This window comes from Catharus ustulatus, chromosome 6 (genome assembly GCF_009819885.2).
Source record: "Catharus ustulatus isolate bCatUst1 chromosome 6, bCatUst1.pri.v2, whole genome shotgun sequence".
Lineage (NCBI taxonomy): Eukaryota > Metazoa > Chordata > Aves > Passeriformes > Turdidae > Catharus > Catharus ustulatus.
In genome coordinates this window covers 2206974-2227252 of record NC_046226.1, presented here as the reverse complement: position 1 = coordinate 2227252, position 20279 = coordinate 2206974, and the positions used below count along the sequence as shown (strand labels likewise).

The 20279-nt window shown below is 58.0% G+C and overlaps 2 protein-coding genes across 3 annotated transcripts in view; one reads left to right on the top strand and one right to left on the bottom strand.

Moving 5' to 3' along the window:
• The window catches only part of PYGL (glycogen phosphorylase L), a 15470-nt gene extending 1527 nt beyond the window's left edge, over positions 1-13943 (top strand). For both annotated transcript variants that reach the window (XM_033063393.2, XM_033063392.2), the window contains exons 2-21: positions 89-341; positions 1696-1797; positions 3040-3118; positions 3320-3423; positions 3854-3985; positions 4616-4727; positions 4802-4884; positions 5768-5911; positions 6036-6128; positions 6323-6469; positions 6961-7124; positions 7221-7335; positions 7962-8063; positions 8142-8289; positions 8384-8442; positions 9114-9255; positions 9381-9588; positions 9664-9798; positions 10848-10914; positions 13095-13943. In XM_033063393.2, the coding sequence (XP_032919284.1) occupies positions 99-341; positions 1696-1797; positions 3040-3118; positions 3320-3423; positions 3854-3985; positions 4616-4727; positions 4802-4884; positions 5768-5911; positions 6036-6128; positions 6323-6469; positions 6961-7124; positions 7221-7335; positions 7962-8063; positions 8142-8289; positions 8384-8442; positions 9114-9255; positions 9381-9588; positions 9664-9798; positions 10848-10914; positions 13095-13283 (2568 nt within the window). In that variant the 5' untranslated portion in view covers positions 89-98 and the 3' untranslated portion in view covers positions 13284-13943. The remainder of the gene's footprint in view (positions 1-88; positions 342-1695; positions 1798-3039; positions 3119-3319; positions 3424-3853; positions 3986-4615; positions 4728-4801; positions 4885-5767; positions 5912-6035; positions 6129-6322; positions 6470-6960; positions 7125-7220; positions 7336-7961; positions 8064-8141; positions 8290-8383; positions 8443-9113; positions 9256-9380; positions 9589-9663; positions 9799-10847; positions 10915-13094) is intronic.
• On the bottom strand, positions 13767-19011 carry ABHD12B (abhydrolase domain containing 12B). Its single transcript, XM_033063395.1, has 13 exons — positions 18884-19011; positions 17193-17320; positions 16691-16793; positions 16490-16609; positions 16157-16187; positions 15955-16000; positions 15735-15864; positions 15489-15529; positions 15197-15276; positions 14984-15066; positions 14458-14536; positions 14205-14329; positions 13767-13904 (listed from the first exon to the last, which is right to left on the bottom strand). The coding sequence occupies exons 1-13, from the start codon at positions 18973-18975 to the stop codon at positions 13883-13885; spliced, it is 1080 nt and encodes a 359-aa protein (XP_032919286.1). The 5' UTR covers positions 18976-19011; the 3' UTR covers positions 13767-13882.
• Positions 19012-20279: the final 1268 nt, after the last annotated feature.

The following is a 20279-nucleotide window of genomic DNA, read 5'->3' as shown; positions in this document are numbered from 1 at the left end:
CGGGGCGGTGCCAGCGCGGGGCGGAGGCGGAACGCGGCTCGGGAGCCCAGCCCGTGTGTCCGTGTCCCCGTTGCCCGTGTCCCCGCAGCCCCGCCGCGATGTCGCGGCCGCTGTCGGACCAGGAGCGGCGGAAGCAGATCAGCATCCGCGGCATCGTGGGCGCAGAGAGCGTGGCCGAGCTGAAGCGGGGCTTCAACCGGCACCTGCACTTCACCCTGGTCAAGGACCGCAATGTGGCCACCCCACGCGATTACTACTTCGCCCTGGCCCACACCGTGCGGGATCACCTGGTGGGGCGCTGGATCCGCACCCAGCAGTACTACTACGAGAAGGATCCCAAGGTGGGAGCGGTGGGATGGAAGCGGGGAGCCCCTCGGTGCGGGGCGGGGTGCTGGGAACCCCCCCGGGGTGGGAACCATGGGAACCCCGGGGATGTGAGCGCTCCCTCCGCGCTGGGATAGAGGGCTTGGCGGGGCTCGGTTTTTCATGGATTTAGGGCTGTTCCGGTAACTTTTCCGAGAGGAGGGACTGGACTTTACCGAGCGAGGCCACTGTCCTTTGCTCTGCAAAACAAACAGAGCGCGGCTTGGCCGGCAGCGGGGTGCAGGGCATGGGAACGCCGTTTGTTGTCCCGCGGCGCCGGCGTGGGTGCCGTCTACCAAAACCAACTCCAAAGCCTTCCCGGGGGAATTATTGGAAAGGCTTAAAGGCACCCGAAGCCAACCGCAAACAGGTCTTGTTTAACACAAGTGATGCCAAGCGTGAGAGATCCGGTTTGTGCAGGAGTTGCTGCGCTGCCGCCCGTCCCGCTGGTTCGCTGCGGGCTCTGCTGCGGGGGGATTAAGCCCTAATCCCCCTCCTGACACCTGGATGTCCCTGTCGGCATCAATTTGCTCCCTGGCAGCACCTCGCTGGGACCGTGCCAGCCGCGATAGCTCGGCACTCCCCCGTGTTGTGTAGGGCTGAGAAAAAGGAGCTGCTTGCAGGGTTTGGAGTTGGGACTCTCCCAATTCCAGGCGCTGCCTGTCTGGAGTCGCTGCCACTAAATCCCGGTGGATGCTGCCCAGCACATCCTGGCTGTGGCAGGAGCTTTGGAACCAGACCATCTTTGTGGTCCATTCCCATATTTTAGGACTCCAGGATTCTCTCCCACCTCCATTCCCGGCCCGACCCCGCGCAGGTCCTGGGGAAACCTGTCGAGTCAGCGACTTCCCCCAGCCTAAATCCTTCCTTAAAACCTGCCGGTGCTGACGCCGGGGCTCGGCTTACACAAGGCCGGAGCGGGCGCGGTGTCAGCGGGAGAGTGTCCCCTGCTGCAAGGGGACAGCAGAGGAAGCCCCATGTCCCCACAGCCAGCGCCTGGCCCCGCCAGCCCACTCGGTTTTCCGGTGGCTTTAGGGAACGGCTCCTCTTTAAAATTTAACGTAGTGCTGCCACCGGAATGTATGGGGTGACCATCCTGGAGCTGTCCCCACCCTGGGACAGGGCAGCAAGGCTTGTCCAATAAAACAGCCTCTTCCCGGTTTGGAAAAGAGCAGAACAGGGCCACCCAGGAGCCACAGCCCTGAAAATCCTGGTGCAAACCACCTTGCTCTGTCGAGCTGGGTTTTTTTCCCTGTTTGTTTTTGAGATAGCAGCTTCTGGAGTCCAGGAGAGCCGTGGGAAAGGTGACCATGGGGTGGTTTTCTCTTCCAGAGGATTTATTACCTCTCTCTGGAATTCTACATGGGGCGGACGCTGCAGAACACGATGATTAACCTGGGGCTGCAGAATGCCTGTGACGAGGCTGTCTACCAGGTGAGCATCCCACGAGGGGTGAGGACATGGGCTGGGAGGGATCCACGTGTTCCAGCTCCTGGGAATGTTGATGGTTTGGTGCATTGGCTGCAAAGTGCTCCCTGAGGCACAGGGGATGAATTTGGGGATAAAGGCTGCTCCAGAGCCTGCCCTTGAAAAGCCTGGAGTGCCCAGCCCGGGTGCTGTGCTCTGGGGAATGCAGCAGGATCCCTGGGAGGAAGCTGGTGGTTCTGTGGATGAGGTTGTTGGAGGGATAAAACCTTGAATTAAGCCCAGCTGGGTGCTGGCACCAGGTGGCACTGGGGTTATCAAAGGGGTTTAGGTGTTCCTTTTGTCCCCACCCTGTCACCTCTTGTGTTCAATGTCATCAGATATGGCCGGGGTGGTTGCACAAGAGCAGGAACAGCTTTTGTGCAAACGCTTCAAAGGAGAGGAACTTATTTTTAGGGGAGGTTAAATTTTTTGTCCCCACTTACTGTGACATGGGGACATCAGAGCAGGGCAATAGACCAAAGGTCTCCACCTGAGCTCCCTGAGGAGTTTTGCATAAGCAAAACCATTTCCTCCTCCAGCATTCTGGGCTGGAAAATTTAAATTTCCTGGAAGAGGGTTGTAGATGCTTGTCACCCTGAAGGGTGATGCCTGTTGAAGGAGAAGGAACACAACACTTGGGTCCTGTCCCCAAGGGATTGGGATGCTGGGGGAGCAGGAAGGTGGCAGCCAGGTGCTTTTTCCCAGGGAATAGGGGTGCTGGAGTGCAGGAATATTCCAGCTGGGTGGCTGCCTCAAAGGACAGGGGGTGCTGAGGGAACAGGAACCTGGTGCCAGCCCCTGCAGGACTGCAGCCACAGAGAGAGGGAGCAGGCCTGGGAACAAGCTCTGAGAGCCCTTGGAAGTGTCTGGAACCCCAAGGGCAGCACCCTGGTTATAGTTTGGTGCCTCCCATCCCCAGATCTTGCCCATGGTGAGGTCAAGGGTGTGAATGTCCCTTGTAAAGCCTGGTAGAGTGACTTTAAACATGGGAGATGGCCCCTGCCATGGCACAGAGACACAGCTGAGGGGGAGAGCAGCTGCTTTGGGTTCAAATCAGTGTCCCACCTGCAGAGATGGGTCTTGTGGAATTGGGTGCCTTTCCAGCCCTCCTAGAGCCCACCTGCAAGAAGTGTGTGCCAACAATGCCTCCCCTGTGTGGGGCTGGGCACCCTGAGAGTCTCCAGCCCCTCTCCTTTTTCTCATCTGTAGCTTGGGCTGGACATGGAAGAGCTGGAGGAAATCGAGGAGGATGCTGGGCTGGGCAACGGGGGTCTGGGCAGGCTGGCAGGTGAGTGACCCCCCCAGGGGGTGGGCACATCCCTGAGGGTTTTACATCCACTGTGGGAAATAACTGATCTTGGGGGTTATTGCTGCAGCACAGAGCAAGGGGCTGGGTGGCTCCTGTCCCTGTGAGGCTTATGGCTGTCCCAGGGAGAAGGATCCACCTCCAAGGAGGGCCCAGCTCACTGCTCTCCTCTCTCCTGAGCAGCCTGCTTCCTGGACTCCATGGCCACGCTGGGGCTGGCAGCCTACGGCTACGGCATCCGCTACGAGTACGGCATCTTCAACCAGAAGATCCGGGATGGGTGGCAGGTATGGATGGAGATGTGTGACCCTCGCTGTCCCCTGGCACAGCTGGAACCCACATTCACCTCCTCCCCCTCAGGCTGGGGTGTGCAGACATTTCCATCAGCTCAGAGGCCGCTGCTGCCGGGATATTTAAAATTTAGCAGATATTTTTGTGAGCAAATTTAATTTTTTAAACTTCAGTGCAAGCTCCCCCCCATCCTCAGGGCCACACCAAGAGCTGCTCCATGGCAGTGCACTGATGAAACCTTGGGTTTGTCCCCATCCCCCATGGAAGGCACAGACACCCCAGATTGAGGGTGGTGCCTCCAGGCTCACCCTGCAGCGCCAAAATCCAAGTTTAGGGCAGACAGAGCATCCTCCCCTTTGCCATGAGCAGCCAGAGCCATCCTGCAGGGCTGGGTGTCCCTGTCACTGCTCTGGGTCCCTCTGGCAGGTGGAAGAAGCTGATGACTGGCTCAGGCATGGCAATCCCTGGGAGAAAGCCCGTCCTGAGTACATGCTGCCCGTGCACTTCTACGGCCGCGTGGAACACTCAGCCTCTGGTGCCAAGTGGATTGACACCCAGGTAAGGGCTGGGGACAGGAGTGTCCCTTGCATGGCTTGTCCTGTCATTTGGGGGGCTCTCCCTGGCTGGTTGCACCCCAGGGATGAGTCCTGCAGAATTTCTGCTGGGAAGGTTGGGCTGGGATGGACAAGGCAGTGGTGGGGCAAATTGGGAAGGAGATGGACATGGGGTGAGGACAGATTTGGCTGCTCCAAGCTCTTCATCCCTGGAAGTGTCCAAGGCCAGGCTGGATGGAGCTTGGAGGAATCTGGTCCAGTGGAAAGTGTCCCTGCCCATGGCAGAGGGTTGGAACAAGACAGACTTTAAGGTCCCTCTCAACCCAAACCATTCTGGGCTTTTAAAAAGCAAAAGCAGCTCCAGCAGGTCTGTTTGCTATGTGCAGCTCTAAATTAAACCTTAATGAAGCTGCTCCTGACCTTTACAAGCCCCTCTCCATGCCCTGAGAGCTGTGACAGAGCCACAGGGATGTCCCCACGCAGGAGCACCAAGGACACCCCCACCCACACAACCCCGTGCAGGGACACCCCTGAGCTCAGCCCTGAGCAGGAGGCTCTGTGGGATGGGAGGGGGCTCCAGGGGGAGCATGGAGGGGATCCCAGCCCAATTCCAGCTGCCCTGGGGATGTCACAGGTGGTGCTGGCGCTGCCCTACGACACCCCCGTGCCTGGGTACATGAACAACACCGTCAACACCATGCGCCTGTGGTCGGCCCGCGCGCCCAACGACTTCAACCTGCGCGACTGTAAGTGGGAGCTGGGCAGGGTGGGGAGAGCTGAGGGGGTCCCACACCCACCTCATCCCTCTGTTCCTCCTCAGTCAACGTTGGGGATTACATCCAGGCTGTGCTGGACAGGAACCTGGCAGAGAACATCTCCCGGGTGCTCTACCCCAACGACAACGTGAGTTGTGGGTTTTAGGGAGTTCCTGTTTTAGGGATGGAGGGGGAAGGGGAGCAGCCCCTCGCTCCAGGGTGCTGCAGAGATGTTTTAATTGTGTTTCAAGCTGCCTGCAGTGCTTGGATGAGGGTTGCTATCTGTTCCCCTGGAGTGAGGAGGGGATGAGCAGGCTCTGCTGCAGAAACATTCCTTGAGTCTCAGAGTATAACATGAAGGCAAACTGCTGAACGCTGCTGGTGTTACCTTGGTGGCCCTTTGCAACCCTGGGATCAGAGGTTGTGCCTCAAATTGCTCTTTGCACCCCAGCCCTCTTGCTCTGGGAGTTCTTGCCAAGCTGGCACAGAGGTGTGATGGGACACAACCCTTCCCTAGCCACAAAGCAAGCTGTGGAGCAGGAAAAAAAAAATTAAAATGGAAGCTCTCCTTGCTCTGCAGCCTGTTCAGGGCAGATCCTGATTATGATTTTCCCATTTAATCCTCCTCCAGCCTTCCCGGCTGTTGAGGAGAGCTGGGGGCACTGCAGCTCCAGCAGTGAGGTTGTCTCCTGCAGCTTTTCCTTTGCAGACCAGCAGATTGATGTTTTGTGCTGCATGAACAGTGGTTAAATCCTTGTCTTGGAAAAATAGTTCCTAAGTCTTGGTACCATTGTCTTGGTACCATTCTTTGTTCAAACCATGAAACCAGGTTTTGAAAATGCTCAGCTGGGATTTAAGCTGTTTGTACCAGCACATTCCAAACCCTTGTGCTGGAATCTGGGAATCAAGAAGAGCTTGGGATTGTAAGTGATGCTGGGGGAAGCGCAGAGAGGTCACACCCTGGGAAAACCTCCTGGGAAGTGCAGTGAATCCTGCAGGAATCCTGCAGTTCCCTGCTCCTCTGCCCACAGTTCTTTGAAGGAAAGGAGCTGAGGCTGAAGCAGGAGTACTTTGTCGTGGCTGCCACCCTCCAGGACATCATCCGCCGCTTCAAAGCATCCAAATTCGGGAGCACAGACAGCGTCCGCACCGTGTTCGATTCCTTCCCAGACCAGGTACGAGCCAGGGCTGCTCTGACCTCTGCCTGGCAGCTTGTTTCAACACCTCCCAGATGATGCAGATGTTTGTGAGGCTCCCAGTGTCCCCCCTGTGTCCCCACGTGCCACCCTGCTCTCCCAGGTTGCCATCCAGCTGAATGACACGCACCCTGCCATGGCCATCCCTGAGCTGATGAGGATTTTTGTGGACATTGAGAAGCTGCCGTGGGATAAGGTAGGGACACCCCACCTGGTCTCCTTCACTTGCACAAACATGGGGCAGGAGCCAGTTTGGTGGCTGCTGGGAATGATGTGGAGCAGACTGGGTTTAAATGGTGTGGACTGGGAGGAGCTGCTGGATGTGGTGGGAGGACCAAGGGTGGGTTCTGGTGCTTGAGGTGTGACTGAGCTCTGGCTCTGCCCTGCCAGGCCTGGGACATCACCAAAAGGACCTTTGCCTACACCAACCACACGGTGCTCCCCGAGGCGCTGGAGCGCTGGCCCGTGGACCTGGTGGAGAAGCTGCTCCCCAGGCACCTGCAGATCATCTACGAGATCAACCAGAGACACCTGGATGTGAGTGCCTGGGAGCCTGCTCTGGAGAGGGGACAGGGATGAACTGTCAGGACAAGGGGATGCACAAACTGGTGATGTTGGGTGTGTGGCTGGGGGATTCCAGCTGCCATTTTGGGAAGTTGATGTGGAGGGAAGCCCTTTCCCACCATTGCCATCCTGCAGTTAGTGACTGTTGAGAGGTGTCACCCATTGCATCAGGGACTTGAGAAATGGCATTTCTTGGCTTCCTAAATGCTGAATTCATCCTGGAAGGATGATGTTGGGAATGCAGAGGAGATGGTGGTGTGACCTCCTGGTCTGGCAGCAAAATGCCAAAATAGCCAAGTGTGTGCCCCCTCTGTGTGGCAGCCTGGGGGGGTCCTTCTATCCAGACTCATCCATGCTGGGAAAGGGCACCCTTTGGCTGGGCCAAATGCACTGGGGACATTGCCATGGTGGGGGACATCCCTCAGTGCCACCACCTCTGAGCACCTCTCTGGCTCCCCCGGCAGCACATCGCGTCCCTGTTCCCCAACGACGTGGACCGGCTGCGGAGGATGTCCCTGATCGAGGAGGGGGACACCAAGAGGATCAACATGGCCCATCTGTGCATCGTGGGCTCCCACGCCGTCAACGGCGTGGCCAAGATCCACTCCGAGATCGTCAAGACTCAAGTGTGAGTGAGGGGAGGGAGGTGAGGGTGGGCCTGGGAGGGAAGGGGTGGCGGTGCCAGCTGGGCAAGGCTGCAGCTGTGCCATCCTCACCCTCACAGATTCGAGGATTTTGCGGAGCTGGAGCCAGAGAAGTTCCAGAACAAGACCAACGGGATCACCCCGCGGCGCTGGCTGCTGCTCTGCAACCCGGGGCTGGCAGAGCTCATCGCGGAGGTACCGGGGTGGGGAGAGCGTGCCATGGCCACTGACCCTCCCCTGCTGAGCCCAGGGGGACAGGAGAACCTCGGCCATTTACATCTTCTGGGTGGTTGAGGAGCTGAGGGTCAAGGGAAGGGATTCTGCTCCTCACCTGCAGAGCTGCCTTCAGCCCTGGGAGTCTCCAACAGCAGAAGGATGTGGAGCTGCTGGAGGGAGTCCAGAGGAGACCATGGAGATGCTCCAAGGGCTGGAGTCCTGCTCTGGAGCCAGGCTGGGACTGTTCAGCCTGGAGAAGGCTCCAGGGAGAGCTCAGAGCTCCTTCCAGGGCCTAAAGGGGCTCCAGGAGAGCTGGAGAGGGACTTTGGACAAGGAATGGAGTGACAGCAGAAGGAGGAATGGACATAAACTGACAGAGGGCAGGGTTAGATGGGCTATCGAGAAGAAATTCTTCCCTGTGAGGGTAGTGAGGCCCTGGCACAGAGTACCCAGGGAAGCTGTGCCTGCCCCTGAATCCCTGGAAGTGTTTTAGGCCAGGTGGGACAAGGCTTGGAACAATCTGGGATGGTGGAAATAGATGATGTTCAAGATCTCTTCCATCCCAAACCATCCCACCATCAGCAGTGCCCTCGCTCCCATTGCAGAAAATCGGGGAAGACTACGTGCGGGACCTGAGCCAGCTGACCAAGCTGCACCAGTTTGTGGACGATGACCTCTTCATCCGGGAGGTGGCCAAAGTGAAGCAGGTGAGGGGCGTGGGCAGGGGCAGCAGAGGGCTGGGGCTGATTTTGCCTAGGGGCTGACCTGATCCCTGCCCTGCCCAGGAGAACAAGGTGAAGTTTGCGCTGTACCTGGAGAAGGAGTACAAGGTGAAGATCAACCCTTCCTCCATGTTCGATGTGCACGTGAAGAGGATCCACGAGTACAAGCGGCAGCTGATGAACTGCCTGCACATCATCACCATGTACAACCGTAAGCCACCTCACCCCGAGGGGACAGGGTGTCCCAGGGCTGTGCCAGCACCCCTGTGGCCTCTGTCCCACACTAACACTGCTGTGTTCTCCAGGAATCAGGAGGGATCCTGCAAAGCTGTTTGTGCCAAGGACAGTGATCATTGGAGGCAAGGTGAGTTGGGTCAGGAGTTTTAGAGACTTTGGAGGAGGTCCTTGGAGGTGTCCTGGGGAATGTGGGTACAGATATCTCATGGGGCCACATCTCTACAACTCCCTGACAGGAGGGTGCAGCTGGCAGGGGTTGGTCTCCTCCCAGGGAACGAGGGACATGACAGGGGAAACAGCCTCAAGCTGTGCCAGGGGAGGTTTAGATGGGATATAAAGAAAAATTTCTTCATCAAAGGGGTGGTCAAGCATTGGAAAAGCTGCTCAGAGCAGAGTCCTCATCCCTGGAGGAACTTAGAAGCCATGTGGGTTTGGCACTTGGGGACATGGGTCAGTGGTGACCTTGGCAGTGCTGGGGGAAACAGTTGGATTTGATGATCTTAGAGGGCTTTTCTGACTTAAACAATTCCATGATTCCATGGTTTTATGTCCATGAAGTTGTCCAAGAAGCACTGGAGTAGCACTGGTGCTTCAACCCAAGCAAGTTTGGGTGGGGTTTGGACAAACATCTGCTGTCTGTGGTCACGGAAGCCCCCAAAAATGTTGTGGTGGAACACATTTAGGATTGGGTGATGGGAGCAGGGATGAACAGGTTGTTCCCTGGACACGTGGGAACTGGGTGTTCCTCACCTGCCCCTGGCACCAGCTCTCCTGGCTCACCTGTGCCTTTTCTCCCAGGCTGCCCCAGGATACCACATGGCTAAAATGATCATCAAGCTCATTAACGCCGTGGCTCAGGTGGTGAACAACGACCCCATGGTGGGCAGCAAGCTGAAGGTCATCTTCCTGGAGAACTACAGAGTGTCCCTGGCAGAGAAAGGTGGGACACACTGTGGGGAAGGGGTGTCCCTCAATCCCGTGGCTCCCACTGTGGTCCTTCAGCAGGAAACAAACCCAAAGCTGGTGTCACCACGAGCCCCTCGTGTCCATGTGTTTTGTTGGCAGTGATCCCTGCGACCGACCTGTCGGAGCAGATCTCCACAGCAGGCACCGAGGCCTCGGGGACGGGCAACATGAAGTTCATGCTGAACGGGGCTCTGACCATCGGCACCATGGATGGAGCCAACGTGGAGATGGCCGAGGAGGCTGGAGAGGAAAACCTGTTCATCTTCGGCATGAGGGTGGAGGATGTCACGGAGCTGGACAAGAAAGGGTGAGGGCTGGGGATGGCACAGGTGCCACCTCGGGTACCTTGGGCAGCGCCACTTTACAGCCTCCTTCCCTCCAGGTACAACGCCCAGCTCTACTACGACCGGCTCCCCGAGCTGAAACAGGCTGTTGACCAGATTAAAAGTGGCTTCTTCTCCCCAAAAGACCCCAACCTCTTCAATGACGTGGTCAACATGCTCTTCCACCATGACAGGTGAGGCACCAGGGCACCGTCCATGCCCTGGGCTGGGTCTCTCCCGTGGCCACAGCAGGGGCTGGGACCACGTTTTGCACATGGATGGCCATTGTCACATTAATGCCTTTGGGTACACAGCCCTTCCAGATGATTTGAGGCATCTCAAGGGTTTTCCTGGCCAGAATACTGGTCAGCCATTGGCATTGGAGAAATGCTTTCCCTGTGTGCCTTCCTGGGGCATCCAGGGTTCTTTACCAGCAAGGTTTGAGGAGGGGAAATTTGACTGAAGGCTTTGTGTTGGAGGATGCCTGCCAGAGAGAGGATTAGATCGATGTCTTGAGCTGGTTTTGGGGTTCTTGGAACGCCTCTGTGTGTGTGGGGTTGGGGTCCGGCCTGGCTTTCTGCTGAGGCAGTGCCCTGACCCCTCAGCCAGGCAGAGCTGTCAATCATGGCGTGGGTTGTGCTAATAGAACCTCTGATTGGCCGAGCTCCCCATCAATCATACAGGGACAGCGCTGATTGGTCAAACGAGCGGCTGTCCCGCCTAGAGGCGGAGCCATGAGCTGCGGATATAAAAGGGGCTGAGGGCATTATGGCCGCTGTCCTCCCTGACAGCTCCCTCGGAGTTTCTGCCTCACTCACTCTGAATCCCAGGAGTTGGTAGCTGTGTGTTTTTTCTGTACCTTTTCCACCTTTCTCTCTCTCTCTTCTTCTCTTAATCCTTTCATTGAGCTTTATGGGTAATGCAGCATCTTAAGGTTTTAAAGGTTTCCCAGTTAAATGGGCAAAGGCAATGCTAAATAAATTCTAAGTAAATGCTTAATACTAAATTAATGCTAAGGAATACTATGATAATTGGTTTTACATTGAATTCAGTGTTGTAATTCCTCCTTTTGCCAAAGTTTCCTTAATTTGCTCTATTTTTGCCGGTAACTTCTGTGTGAATACGTGGTGGGGATTTCTGCTTTATAACAAAACAGAGTAAAGGAACCTTTAGTTTAACCCCTGGATTTGAGGTGCATTCCTATTTCTCCTGCTCCTGACTTCTCCTTTCTTTGCTGCTGCAGGTTTAAAGTCTTTGCAGACTACGAGGCTTATGTCAAGTGCCAGGAGAAGGTCAGCGAGCTGTACCTGGTGAGTGCCAGCCTGGGGACGGGGCAGGAGCTGTGGGACACAAAATCCCATCCTGGGGATGGGGCAGGAGCTGTGGGACACAAAATCCCATCCTGGGGACAAGGCAGGAGCTGTGGGACACAAAATCCCATCCTGGGGATGGGGCAGGAGCTGTGCTGGCACACAAAATCCCATCCTGGGGATGGGGCAGGAGCTGTGCTGGGACACAAAATCCCATCCTGGGGATGGGGCAGGAGCTGTGGGACACAAAATCCCATCCTGGGGATGGGGCAGGAGCTGTGCTGAGACACAAAATCCCATCCTGGGGATGGGGCAGGAGCTCTGGGACACAAAATCCCATCCTGGGGATGGGGCAGGAGCTCTGCTGGGACACAAAATCCCATCCTGGGGATGGGGCAGGAGCTGTGGGACACAAAATCCCAGCCTGGGGATGGGGCAGGAGCTGTGGGACACAAAATCCCATCCTGGGGATGGGGCAGGAGCTGTGGGACACAAAATCCCATCCTGGGGATGGGGCAGGAGCTGTGGGATACAAAATCCCATCCTGGGGATGGGGCAGGAGCTGTGGGACACAAAATCCCATCCTGGGGACAGGGCAGGAGCTGTGGGACACAAAATCCCATCCTGGGGACAGGGCAGGAGCTCTGGGACACAAAATCCCATCCTGGGGACAGGGCAGGAGCTCTGGGACACAAAATCCCATCCTGGGGACAAGGCAGGAGCTCTGGGACACAAAATCCCATCCTGGGGATGGGGCAGGAGCTGTGCTGGGACACAAAATCCCATCCTGGGGATGGGGCAGGAGCTGTGCTGAGACACAAAATCCCATCCTGGGGATGGGGCAGGAGCTGTGCTGGGACACAAAATCCCATCCTGGGGATGGGGCAGGAGCTCTGGGATACAAAATCCCATCCTGGGGATGGGGCAGGAGCTCTGGGACACAAAATCCCATCCTGGGGATGGGGCAGGAGCTCTGGGACACAAAATCCCATCCTGAGGATGGGGCAGGAGCTGTGGGACACAAAATCCCATCCTGGGGATGGGGCAGGAGCTGTGGGACACAAAATCCCACCCTGGGGACAGGGCAGGAGCTGTGGGACACAAAATCCCACCCTGGGGACAGGGCAGGAGCTCTGGGACACAAAATCCCATCCTGGGGACAGGGCAGGAGCTCTGGGACACAAAATCCCATCCTGGGGACAAGGCAGGAGCTCTGGGACACAAAATCCCATCCTGGGGCCGGGGCAGGAGCTGTGGGACACAAAATCCCATCCTGGGGATGGGGCAGGAGCTCTGGGACACAAAATCCCATCGTGGGGATGGGGCAGGAGCTGTGGGACACAAAATCCCACCCTGGGGACAGGGCAGGAGCTGTGGGACACAAAATCCCACCCTGGGGACAGGGCAGGAGCTGTGGGATACAAAATCCCATCCTGGGGACGGGGCAGGAGCTGTGCTGGGACACAAAATCCCATCCTGGGGATGGGGCAGGAGCTCTGGGACACAAAATCCCATCCTGGGGACGGGGCAGGAGCTGTGCTGGGACACAAAATCCCATCCTGGGGATGGGGCAGGAGCTGTGCTGGGACACAAAATCCCATCCTGGGGTTTGGGCAGGAGCTGTGGGACACAAAATCCCATCCTGGGGATGGGGCAGGAGCTGTGGGACACAAAATCCCATCCTGGGGACAAGACAGGAGCTGTGGGACACAAAATCCCATCCTGGGGACGGGGCAGGAGCTGTGCTGGGACACAAAATCCCATCCTGGGGACAGGGCAGGAGCTCTGGGATACAAAATCCCATCCTGGGGACAGGGCAGGAGCTGTAGGACACAAAATCCCATCCTGGGGACAGGGCAGGAGCTTTGGGACACAAAATCCCATCCTGGGGACAGGGCAGGAGCTTTGGGACACAAAATCCCATCCTGGGGACAGGGCAGGAGCTGTGCTGGGACACAAAATCCCATCCTGGGGACAGGGCAGGAGCTGTGGGACACAAAATCCCATCCTGGGGATGGGGCAGGAGCTGTGCTGTGACACAAAATCCCATCCTGGGGACGGGGCAGGAGCTGTGCTGGGACACAAAATCCCATCCTGGAGCACGGGACGTGCTCAGAATCCTGCGCTGCTGCAGGGCTCTGAGCCAGCTCTGGTGCCAATCCCACCCCCTCTCCTTGCAGAACTCCAAGGCCTGGACTAAGATGGTGATCAGGAACATCGCGGCGGCCGGCAAGTTCTCCAGCGACCGCACCATCAAGGAGTACGCCCGGGACATCTGGCACGTGGAGCCCTCGGATCTGAAGATCCCCCCTCCCAACGAGCCCCGGGATGCCGGGCAGGACAAGACCCCCAACGGCACCGCAGCGTAGGGGCCGGAGCCAGGGGACGTGTGTGCACTGTAAAATTCTCTGCTGTCTGCGTCTCTGTGTTGCTGCTGCTGCTGCTGCTGCTGGCTTTCCCTAGGGGTGGGCAGAGGGGAGGGGTTTTTATAACGTAAGTGTCCGTGTGGAAAGCGAAACCACGTCGCCCTGCTGCTTGCATTAGGTGCTAAAAATAAAAAAAGTGCCATTGGAGTCCCGAGCGGGCTGTTTGCTGGAGCCTGAAATTAGGGCTGGGCTTGCTTCTGCCAATGCTCACGCAGGAAGAGGGCTGGCCTGGGGTGGGGGTGGGCAGCACAGCTGGGCACAGCTGGACACAGCTGTCTGGGCCCTCATGGGTGCTGCTGAAGCAGGATAAGGGAGTGCCAGGCCCATGCACCCCCTCCAGTGTCCCATAGGATGCTCCCAGTCGTGGCTCTGGTGGCCCAGACCACATCAGTGTCTCCATCCCTGCAGCATCCTGGAGGCAGAGGGTGACTAAAAAGTTTCTCAGTAGATTTTATTACTTACAGCAGTAAGTTCAGTGCCATGGGGGGAGTCCTGGAGTGGATTTGAGGGAGCGTTGGGATCAGTGCAGGCAGCAACTGGCATCACTTCTTGTTTAAGAAGTCTCTGCAACAAGATGTAATAAATCTTACACTGTGTCACTGACCCTCCTGTGCTGCGTCAGAGCCTGATTTGTGATCCCTGCATGTGGGGCTGAGCTGGGCTTGGAGCATCTCTGCACCCAGGACAAAGAGGAGCTGGTGTCCCCAGAGCCACCTCCCCAAGCCAAGGACAGGCTCAGGGCAGTGGGGAGTGACTGAAGTTTACAAAGTGATGCCAGCAAACAGCGTGGGGAGGGGAAGGAGCAGGGGGCAGGCAGCTCTGAGCTTGCAGCAGGAGAGGAGGCAGCAGTGGAGCAGCACTTACTTCACCAGGGCAGGCAGCTCTGGGTTGAAGGAGATGTAGTCGTGGCCCAAGCCCAGCTTTTCAGGAAAGGTAATGAACTTCACCTTGGATTTGTCCCTGTAGGCTTTGTGTGCTGTCTCATAGAGCTGCCAGAGTGGGAACATGGTTATTGCACAAGCAGGGGACCCCAGACCCCTCCTGGTGCATGGCCATCCCCTCTCTGGCCACTTCAGCCCACCAAAGCCAGGCTCAAACCCGGGTGGCAGGTGCCCACCTTGCGTCCCAGCTCTGGAGGCAGGACTCCATCATCTTCTGCATGCAGGATGAGGAGGGGGCAGCCCAGCACCTTCACACTGTGGGCAGCAAGAACAGCCCTGAGGATTCTCCCTGGAGCCCCCCCAATCCCTGTTAAAATTCCCACAGCACCCTGACCCCCCTCAGAGCCATCCTCACGCCCACCTGGGTGATGCCTGTGCTGCTTGCCCTGGCATGGCAGCTCCCTGATCACCTTAACCCCCAATTAACGGGGCAGCAGGTTTCAAAAGCACCCATAAATCAAACGGAATTTGTGCAAGCTCTGTGTGCTACAAGGAACAGGAGTGCTAAAAAAAGGATGGGTTGTGGACTTTGCCCAATTATCAAACTGATAGCTGACATTATGTAAATAAAAAGTCACTTTCCAAGTATGAGTAAGCTGGGTAAACACAGGAGTGCAGGAATTTCAATGGGGTCACTGACACCTCTCCTTGGCCAGGTGCTGCTGGCATCACTCCCAGTGCCCCTTCCCAGCAGGAACTCACTTCTCATCGCTGCGGAAGAACATTCCTGCCCGAGCCATGGAGTCCAGGATGAGGGACTCAAAACCTGGGAACTGCCTGTAGATCTGGCAGGGAGAGAGTTTGGGAATGTAAGCCACGGTTTGGATTCAGCTGTGAGGAGGGGGAGACCCAGGAAGCCCACAGGTAGAGCCTGTCACCAGCTGGGGACCCCAGAGGCAGAGCCCCCAGACTCACCTTGGTGATGGGGATGTTGGCGGCCGCCTCTCGGATGTTGGTGTAGGGAGACTCCAGGACAACAGCATCAACCTGGACCCCTGAGGGCAGAGTGAGCTGGGAGTGGGCAGGGCTTTGAGGGGCTGTCCCCCCTGCCAGGCTGCTGCCACACTCCCCTCCCAGGCAGCAGTGGGGCCAAGATGTCCCCATCCCACAGGGAGGATAGGGAGGGTTCCTCATCACCCAAAATCAGGGTAGTGCAGAGCCTCGGGGTGACACTGCATGGGGACAATCCATCCATGCTGGCCCTTACCTCGTTCCTCCTGCAGTTTCCTTGCTGCATTGGTGGCAACCCTGTGACAGGAGAGGGGACAGTGAGGGGAGCAGCAAAGGGGGGGATGCACAGCTCCCTCAGATTCCCCTTGTTGGCTGAGTTTGGCTTTGCAGGGGCCTCTACCAAGGAGTAGCTCCAAGCCCTTGGTCCATTCCCAGGTGACACCAGTCTGGCAGCAGTGTCACAGGGTGCAGAGTGTGCCTCCATCCCACCCCCTGCACCTACCCTGTCCCCAAGGAATGTCCCCAGAAGAGGACGGTGCTGTTCCCACTCCGCGCTTTCACCCAGTCATAGAGTGCCAGGACATCTGTGGTGAAGCCACTCTCTGAGGGGTGTCCAGTGGAGTCCCCATAGCCTGTGGGGGACACAGCTCAGTGTCACAACCCTGGTGGGGACAGGTCCCAAGAGGGGGATCACCCAGCAAGAGGCAGGGGGACAACTTTACCTCTGTAGTCGAGAGCCAGGATGTGGAAGTCAGCAGCCCCCATTGTCTGTCAGAGCAGCACTGAGTTATGTTCTGGTGGGGGATTCACCCCAGGACCCCCAGCATGGCCCATTCACCCTGCACAGGCTCTCTCTGGGGTCCCCAGAGCCAGCAGGAGCCTCCCTCCCAGCAGGTCCCAGTGTCCCCACAGGCCACCACTCACCTTCAAGAACTGGACGCGGTGACTTGCAGCCCTGATGGGGAAAACAGGGTCAGAACTCAGGGAGAGCCCAAGGGACCCTCCCCTCCAGCACCAGTGCAGGTGAGGAACCAGGGTGACCTCATCCCAGGAGGGAAGAGCTGGATGCTGTAGGGTGGGTGGATTTTAACTTTTCCCTTTATTTTATAGGGATTTTTTTTAACTGCTGAGGTCAGAGACCACCGCAGCAGCCCAGCCCTGCAGCACTGCTGCTGCTGCATCGAGTTTGCTGCTTCTCACCTCAAAGCAGCCATCCTGCCCTGGTCCTGGCCCTGCAGCAGCAGCTCAGGAACTCACCTGGTGCCCCCATTGCCGTGCAGGTAGATGATCACGGGGTGAGCATCACCGAGAGCCTCCTCGTACCAGCGCTGGTCCTTGCCCTGCGCCTCGGCCCCTCTGCTGCCGGGCACCGTGTGCCTGGGGGGACACTGGGGTTACCTGGGGGGCTCCAGCAGGACACTGCTGTCCCACAGGGAGCACTGAGGACATGCTGCTCACCAGATGCCAACTCTGACGCCCGGCTCGGTGGTGAGGTACAGGCTGATGGTGTTGTTCACCAGCAGCTCCGGCCGCCGAAAGTCCACGAAGAAAGGGAAGGCCACTGATGGAGAAATCACATCTATCATCCAGAATCCTCCTACCCAGCTGTTTTTCACACAATTCTTTCTAAATCAGGGTGTTATTTGTTTTTAATTCTTGAGGGCCATGCTGAGGCAGGTGAGCTCAGCCCTCTGCTGCCTCCTCCCACCCGAATTTCCAGCCCCGCTGATGCTGAGCCTGCCCGGGCGTGTTGTGACTGCAGGGAGGAAACAGGGTCGGCAGCAGCACGTTATTAGAGCTTGCAAAACACGGGCAAAGATCCCTCTGTGCCTCCTCTGCAAGCCCACAGCCCAGCAGGAATTGGATAACACTGTCCTGGCATGGCCCCCACCCGTGTTTTGGGGGATGTGCAGCAGCCAGCTCAATCCCTGTGAGGGTTTCTCCTGGCTGGGATACTCACGGAAGTTCAGGTAGACAAATTTGGTGAGCACGCTGGGGAAGAGGCGCACGAGGAAGGGCACGGAGAGGTAGGAGAGGAGCGGGGCCAGGAGCAGGGTGCGCAGCCCTGGGAGCCAGGAGTGCTGGGCCCTGCAAGGGAGGCACTGCTCAGCACATCCCTCCCATCCCGAGGGATCTGGGGTGCAGCAGAGCAGCCTCCCCATTCCCAATCCCAGCCATGAGGGCTGGAAACAGCTTTTTCCTACAAGCTGATCCCAATCCCTCTGGATCCCCACACTGGTGTTGTGCTTGGCTTCTGGGGACGGAGTGGAGGTGGGGAGCAGCCCCAGGGTGACACAAGGTGACAGAAGCCCTGATCTGGTCTCCCACGCCCTCCCACGGACGCCGGGAGGCAGGAAGGGCAGGGAATGTGCCAGGGCTGGGAGCTGCAAGTCAAACCAGCAATAAGGAGCAACCGATACTCTGGGACAACACCCTGAGTCCCAGCTGGAGAGGCACAGCCACAGACGTGGCCCCAAGCCTGGCACAAAAGATTCTGCAATACTCCAGGGACAAGGAGAAAAGTGGGAAAAGGGCTTGGGGGTGATGTCCCCCAGTGCCACCAGCACCACACCTGCAATAACAGGGAGGAAGGTGGGAAAGGGATTTGGGGGTGATGCCCCCCAGTGCCCTGCTCTGAAGGGTTGGGACCACATCCAGCTGCTCTCTGCAGCTCTGAGACACAGCCCCAGCCCCCAGGTGGGAAAGGAAAGCCAAGAGCTGCAGCTTTCCCAGCATCAACATCCCTCGTGGGCTAATGGAGATGGGGAAATCAGTCTGGGCATGGGGGATTAGGGCAGAGGGTTGTGATGGGAGCCAGGCACAGCTCAGTCCCTGCCAGCCCATGAGCAGAACCCCATCCATTCCCTGCCCTGGGAATGCTGCAAGGCCCTAAGGAAGGACAGCACAAGGGATGGCACCGGTCCCCAGGGAACACACACCCTTCCTGGGATGGTGCAGGATGGCAGGAGCTGTGCTGGAGGCAGGGGCAGCTCCTCAAATCCCAGATATCCCCCAGAATACGGGGCTGAGCAGTCCTGCTGCACACGGGCAGCGATGGAGAGGGGCAGGAATGCCCTGGAGAGGCTGCAGGGAATTTTTAGGTGCTGCAGGGAATTTTCAGGTGCTGCAGGGAATTTTCAGGTGCTGGAAGGAATTTTCAGGTGCTGCTCTTGTTCTGCTCAAGTGCGGCTCAGCCCGGCCCTTGCACAACACCTGGTGCAGGTGAGCACCGAGCAGGGGGGGACAGGCTCACCCAGGGCACCTGTGACAGCTGGCACGGTGACCAAAGGGGACAGCAGGGTGACAAGGCACAGCACGGTGACAAAACACCGCGGTGGGGTGAGACACGGCCACACGGTAGGATCGTGTGGCAGGGTGACACGGGGACATGGCCACTGCACGGGGTCACGGTGGTGGCAGGGTGACATGGGGACAGTACGGAGACACCGTTATGCGGGGACAGTGACAGGGTGGCAGGGTCACGGTAGAGGGGACAGACGCGGGGTCACGGCCCCAGCAGGGTGACCAGGCCACGGCGTGGGGACACGGGGTGACAGCCCCGGCCACGGCACGGGGACAGCGCAGAGCCGCGACAGGGACGGCGACACGCGGCTCGGGGACACCGCTGTCCCCACGGTGGCGAGTACTCACCGTCCCTGCCGAGCCACGCCGGGCCTGCCCCTCCCCTGGCCAATGTCGCCGCCGCTGTCGCCGCTGTCGCCGTCCCCGCCGCGACGCCGCATCGCTGCGCGCTCGACAGCGCCGACAGGACACGCCCATGTCACGGGGACACGCCCACGTCACCAGGCCACGCCCAGGCATGGCCCGTGTGTCGCCTGTCGCCAGGCCACGCCCATCGACCACGCCCCGGAGACGCCCACGGATGGGGACGGGGACAGGGACGGGGACAGTGCCACCCCCAGAGCTGGGTGGGTCCCCGGGTGTCTCTGGCCCGGCTGCATCCCCCTGTCCCCCAGGGCTGGCCGTGTCTGGAGGGACACCAGCAGGGTGGCAGTCCCCTGTCCCCCAGGGATCTGCAGCCCTCTGTCCCCCAGAGTCACCCGCCCGATTATTTGGGGGCCCCAAAAAATCTGCAGCCCCCAGGGACCCCAAAACATCTACAGCCCCCTGTGACCCAAGGATGGCTGGGTTTAGAGGGGACCCCAAAAAATCTGCTTTAGGGCCAGGGGGAGCATGTGGCCAGCAATAAGGTGACACACCAGGGAAAACAGCCTTGCCATGGACAAGGAGCACAGAGGGAAAACCTTCAGGTTAAAAAAATAAAAATATTTTTTTAATATGGTTTAACACTAAACGTGGTGTCCCAGGTTCGGCAGGAAGGGTGGAAACCTCCTTTCTGAGCTGAGCCTCGCTCCTGCAGCTCTGTCAGGATGAGTCAGCTGCACCTTTTCAGGATGAAACTTCCCACAGGGAAGGGAATATCCTGGTTTCAGTGGGATTCTCTGTGAAATCCTGCCAGGTGCAGCAGGATGTGCTGTGATGTCAGTGGGGCCCACAGCAGAGACCCCATAAACCAACTGTGGGAGGTGGGACAAACCTTTTCCCAGGGGAGCAGCCACCCAGACTGGCCTTTGGAGATGCTTTTATTTATCCAAAGTAAGGCCTGCACTGCTGTTCCTGAGCTGGAAACATGGAATCCTAGAATGGTTTGGGTAAAAGGGCCTTGAATCCCATCCCATTCTAATCTCTGTCATGGGCAGGGACACCTTCCACTATTACTGCTCCAAACCCCAGTGTCCCACCTGGCTTTGGGCACTTCCAGGGGCAGCCACAGCTTTTCTGGGCAATGCTTGCCAGGGCCTCCCCACCCTCCTAAGGAACAATTCTTTCCCAATATCTAATCTAACCCTACCTCACCAGCAAAATGCAGATGCAGAGACAAACAGGTCCAGTCAAACCGGGGCTGTGAGCCGCTGTCTGCACGATCCCCATCAGCAGCTGTTGCAATGAGGTGCCACAAGCCAGCCCCGAGCTGCTCTTCCCATGCCACAGGGGCAGGAGAATGTGGGAAATGACCAAAACACCC